General features: G+C 31.2%; 1 protein-coding gene across 1 annotated transcript; it reads left to right on the plus strand.

The window, feature by feature from the left end:
• Nucleotides 1–126: 126 nt before the first annotated feature.
• On the plus strand, nt 127–4,921 carry LOC109816051 (laccase-7). Its single transcript, XM_020380915.3, has 6 exons — nt 127–376; nt 702–853; nt 1,724–1,968; nt 2,131–2,259; nt 3,209–4,165; nt 4,608–4,921. Exons 1-6 carry the CDS (start codon nt 155–157, stop codon nt 4,733–4,735), a joined length of 1,833 nt encoding a protein of 610 aa, XP_020236504.2. The 5' UTR covers nt 127–154; the 3' UTR covers nt 4,736–4,921.
• The last annotated feature ends 784 nt before the right edge of the window (nt 4,922–5,705 follow it).

Below are 5,705 nucleotides of genomic sequence, written 5' to 3' on the forward strand. Positions count from 1 at the left end.
ACCAAGTGTTGTCCTTTCCCATTGTGGGTGCTTCTGATGGCGAACCTAATTATCAATCATATTTAGCATGATAACGATGATTTCCCTTCTCCTAATGTGGCGAAAATTCAAAGGCTTGTTGTGTCAAGACCCTCTTGCAATATATCATAATTACATGGACTATAAACACGTAATTGTCGACCTAATGTGGAGTCTCAGGGTCTCTATATATAGGACTCACAATTTAACAGATCACATATATTGCTTAATTTATTTCGTCATCGATATCATTTCGTTCTTCGACATGAAACGTTTTGTGTTTTCTTTGGCTTGGCCTTTTGCCCTTCTGCTAGCTTCTTCCTTGGCCTCTGGTGCTGTTGTGGAACACACTTTCAATGTACGAACTCCCTCATTCTTCTCCTTTTTCTTTCTTTTAAAGATAAGAATTATGTTATTCATAAACAACTCATACAATAACATTGTTGGTATTTATTTTTCTCTATCACATCATTTATTACATATTAATTATATCTCCTCTCCATTTTCTCTTAGTTCTAAATTAAATTTGTTCTACAAATTGTTACTTCCTGTTTCATAATAAATAGTGTATTTGTCAATATTTTTTTGGTATATGTAAAATAAACTTAAGACAACACTATTATAAGACACATTAAATACTATATTGTATTGCATGATATTCATTGAAATTTCATTTATTGCAGATAGGTAACTTCACTGTGTCGCGATTGTGCAATCAGCATGTGATTACTGCGGTCAATGAAAGCCTGCCAGGACCAACGATTAACGTTGAAGAGGGTGACACTCTTGTAGTTCATGCAATTAACAACTCACCCTACAATATTACCCTTCATTGGTAAATTTTTCCCACCTCAAGAAAATGAACCTCATACATGGAATACAATTTGTTGACACGAGTGTAGATTTTGTTAAATTTGTACACCTTTTGTATATTTTATAGCTAGCAATAAAAACTTGTTTGGAGTTCATTTTTCACCATAAATTAAAATGAAAACATTACAACATGCGTATATGATATAAGATCGACTCTTATACACGTAAGTTTTACTAAACTTATAACTTTAATAATAACCTCTTAATTACAAGTGATAAATTTTATTGAACATTGATCCACTATGTTAAAAATTAAATTGTTGATTTTTTTTTTTTTATCATGACTGAAATATAACACTACTTCTATATTGACTTAAAAGTTTCCCTCTCATGTACATATTTTAAATTTAAAGAGATTTAGTTTAGTTTTTAAAATGATTTTTATACTAAAATTTCTCTGTCAAGGTTTACTATATATACGTACGTTTTTGAAGTGAAAAAATCTTTATACCATGATATAATTTAATAAGATTCTAGACTTTTTCTTCGCACCGGCCTGTTGTGAGATATATTTTCAAGCCATTTGAAAAAATAGGAGGTTTATTTTCACGTTCAGTTTACCCTTGTATTAATTAATAAAAAAGAAAAAAGGACTTTCAGGTTTCTTCTAAATCTAACTTTTCTACATGCAAGGAAGCAAAGTTTTCTACGTAGAAAGTGTCCAACATTTCTGTTATTACTTTTTGACTAACCATATAACAAAGATTAATATTAATTATTAGACAACTATGCAGCTGCTGTCATTTTATTATTCTTTAAATTATCTGTTAGTCAAAATATTTAGGTGTGTTTGATTTAATGGTATCCATTAAATCATTATCGATTCATGCAGGCATGGAATATTTCAACTATTGACTGCATGGGCTGATGGACCTGAATCTGTAACTCAATGTCCAATACGTCCTGGTGGAAGATACACCTATAGATTTAACATAACAGGACAAGAGGGTACCCTTTGGTGGCATTCCCACTCTTCTTTTCTTCGTGCAACTGTCTATGGAGCTCTCATTATTCGCCCTCGACGAGGACACTCGTACCCATTCCCTTCGGTTTATCAAGAAGTACCCTTATTAATTGGTATATTATATATTCTTTTTTGCTTTTCCTTTTCTTAATAACATGTTATTAGTATGTAGTATCTGCAAGTTTTAGTGAATAGAAATTTAAAGTGTTGATTTTGATCGACTTTTATTATGTTTCTAAGGAGTGGTTATTAAAAAAAATGATAATTAATTGCAGGGGAATGGTGGAATGCTAATGTTGTTGATGTGGAGAACAATGCTACAGAAACTGGTCTTGGTCCGGTTGATTCAGATGCTTACACGATTAACGGCTTACCTGGCGATTCTTACAATTGCTCTCAAAATCGTAAGTCTATTCTTTTAACAGTTTAACGTGTCAACTTTTAGTTATAGTTAATGTAATGAAGTTTATTTCGTATATTTAAAGATTTTCAACGCTTGAAAACCTTATCCTTCAAATTTTAATTTTCCTAGCCAAGCAAATCCTTCTCATCTAAATGGTGTATCCTTAATTTTTCAAACCTACTTTTTTTTTTTTTTTTTTACATAGTTTTCAAACACTGTATATGATATAAAGGTTTTATAATTAAAAGTCATTTTCGGTATATTTTTTAAGATAAATTTAATAGAAGTCAAGAAATAATATTGTAAATTAAAAAAAATATTTAAATTGTCAGTGTTTTCTAATTAATTAAATTCTTAATTATTATTAATAAATTTTACATGAATTTTATTTAACAATAAACAATATATAATAAAAGGCAAGTTAACAATGTTTAGGCTAGAACATATTTTTAGTTTATAAAAATGTATTTTTTTTTCTATTTTTATAATAAAATAATCATTTTTAGCCTATATTTAATATAAACGAAGTAATTCCCATATCCATGAATTAACTAGAATTGTATGATTTTATAGCTTTTAAAAATTAAATATAAATAATATTCATAAAGATTTAAATAAAAAATGGCCTATTTTTATTATTTTAGAGTTTAATTAATTTTCATATAAAGATGTTTATATTACTAATCATATTTATTTTATAAATTAAAGTGAATAAACAACCAACCCGGAAGTATAACTTTTATTAAAGCTAATAAATCTATGAAACACAATTTAGGATTATCAGTTAATTTGATTTAAATTCTTACTTTTACTTGTTAAAAGCATATCAAAGCAAGCTAACATTAATTTTATTACTAAAGTCAAAAAAGCATTCCTATCTCAGCGAAGTATACGCATTTTATCCCTTCAAACACCTTTGTGTTCACATTTGAACTTTGACATTATTTCAGAGACATACCAACTCCAAGTGAAGCAAGGAAAAACCTACTTGTTGCGTATCATCAACGCTGCCCTCAATGAGCAACACTTTTTCATGATAGCCAACCACACTTTCACAGTGGTAGCCATAGATGCTTCCTATACTCAACATTACAACACCGACATCATAGTCCTTGCCCCAGGTCAAACCGTTGACGCACTCGTAACCACAAACCAAACCCTAGGCTCTTACTACATGGTCTTCAACCCATACCACTCCAACCCTAACGTGGGAATCAATGCCAACATCACCCGAGGGGTGATGGTGTACGAGAATGCCACGTCAGCGTCACCCATCATGCCGAACCTTCCGGCCCAAACCGACACGTCCGAGGCCCACAAGTTCTACACGAACATCACGGGCCTGGCTGGTGGGCCCCACTGGGTGCCCGTGCCACGTCACGTGGACGAGCACATGTTCATAACTTTTGGGATTGGGTTAGACCATTGCAACGAAACGGGACCCAACGGGTGTGGTGGAACAAACTTTAGACTCTCCGCGAGCATGAATAATGAGTCCTTTGTTTTGCCCAAGGGGCTTTCGATGATGGAGGCTTTTTACCGAAATGTTAGTGGGGTGTACACTAGAGATTTTCCTAGTAATCCTCCGTTTGTGTTTAACTACACCGATCCTGCGTTAGAGACCAACGGAACGGCCATTGCTTATGCACCTAAATCAACTAAGGTGAAGACTTTGAAGTTCAATTCGACGGTGCAAGTTGTGCTTCAGAATACGGCTATACTTGCTAGGGAGAATCATCCAATTCACCTTCACAGCTTCAATTTCCATGTTTTGGCTCAAGGGTTCGGGAATTATGATTCCAATGTGGATGAATCCAAGTTTAATTTGCATAATCCTCAAATTCGTAACACGGTTGCGGTGCCCGTGGGAGGATGGGCCGTTATTAGATTCCAAGCCAATAATCCAGGTTGGTATCTTTCGTTAATTAAATTTAAACTTAATCACACTTTTTTTACCCCAAGTGTTTTATTGTTCAGCAAATTTTATAACCTAGTTTTTAAGATTTTACATATTTTATTAATTTATTAGTTAACTTAAATGATATGTTAATTATTGACATGATATATTATATCACATCAGCAATTTATATTACTAGTTAATATAATATGTTAATGGTCAATAATGAATATGTAATATTATTAGTCAATTAACAATATTAGATAGTCAACCGATTTTGTAACAAATTATGTAAAATGTTGAAAATTAATGATAAAATGTGTAAAATTTGCAAAATATGAAGCAGAAAATGCAATTAAAGCTTTAATTTATGCTCTTTTTTTGTGACATAATTTAAGTTTAATTGTACTATGACAAAAGTTTGAAATTAAATTTATGTATGCTATGGTCAGGTATATGGCTTGTGCATTGCCATTTGGAGACTCATTTGCCGTGGGGGTTAGCCATGGCTTTCGAGGTTGAAAATGGACCTGAACCTTGGGTGCTGCCACCGCCACCAGCTGATTTGCCCCAGTGCTGAGTGAAAAATACACCGATACACTTCACACCTTATAAATTTTAAAATAAATGATGAAATTTGATCGGATTTATTTACTGTAACATCTCATAATGTTCATTTTTAATTCTATTTGTTTGACTAAGAATAAAGAAAGTATGGTGATAGCTGACAATTAATGAAAGGTTATCTTCATGAATCTACTCAGTTCTTTCACGCTATGAAGTAGGATGATCAATTGTTTATCAATACTTTTTTCTTTTAACTTTTCGTATAAGGTTTCTTTTTCTTCCGATTTTCATAGAGTCGTCCGTTATAAGCGTATTCGAATCAATCACGAAGAGTAGTGCGTGTGTGTTATGGTTTGGGTTTGATTTATCTTTATCCATCCAAAATTTTGATAGGGTTTATTTGAATCTAAACTCAATTTTATTAGACTTAATAATATATAAAACAAATGTATATCTACTTAACTTATTAACGTAATATTTTAATCTTAATTTATATAGTTATATAAATTAGTAAAAGAAGTATAAAATTTAAATTAATGTATTTTTATAATATATATCAAAATAAATAATATTAATACAACTAAAGTAAAGCAAATGAATGAATATCCTATATTTTTAATATAGGATTCTTTAAAAAAAATAGTTTTATAAAATAATATAAGACAGTAAAGTAGATTGAGATAAATCAAAATTATCAAAATCAATCTCAACCAACAAAATTAGAACAGTGAGAATACAAGTTGTGCACCGTGTAACACATGCAAATTACAACTTTGGCAAGAAACCGAAGTCAAATTTCATCATGTGCGTGACGTATACTAAAATATATTTAATTCAAATAGTCTTACAACTACCGAGACGCGATATTAGAATGCTTCATAAAAGGTCAACGCTAACCTGCCATCAAGTTTTCAAACTACTAAATTTTGTCTTATATTTTCCTATAACAAGCTGTATAGAAGTTTTTTTTTTTTTAGCTTTAT

This window comes from Cajanus cajan, chromosome 3, assembly GCF_000230855.2.
Source record: "Cajanus cajan strain Asha chromosome 3, NIPB_CcT2T_4, whole genome shotgun sequence".
Lineage (NCBI taxonomy): Eukaryota > Viridiplantae > Streptophyta > Magnoliopsida > Fabales > Fabaceae > Cajanus > Cajanus cajan.

Excerpts from the sequence above, each read along its gene's own strand:
- LOC109816051 (XM_020380915.3), top strand. The coding sequence starts at position 155 with ATGGACTATAAACACGTAATTGTCGACCTAATGTGGAGTCTCAGGGTC. Across the intron at positions 377-701 it reads TTGTGGAACACACTTTCAAT|ATAGGTAACTTCACTGTGTC; the intron begins GTACGAACTCCC and ends CATTTATTGCAG. Across the intron at positions 854-1,723 it reads TACAATATTACCCTTCATTG|GCATGGAATATTTCAACTAT; the intron begins GTAAATTTTTCC and ends CGATTCATGCAG.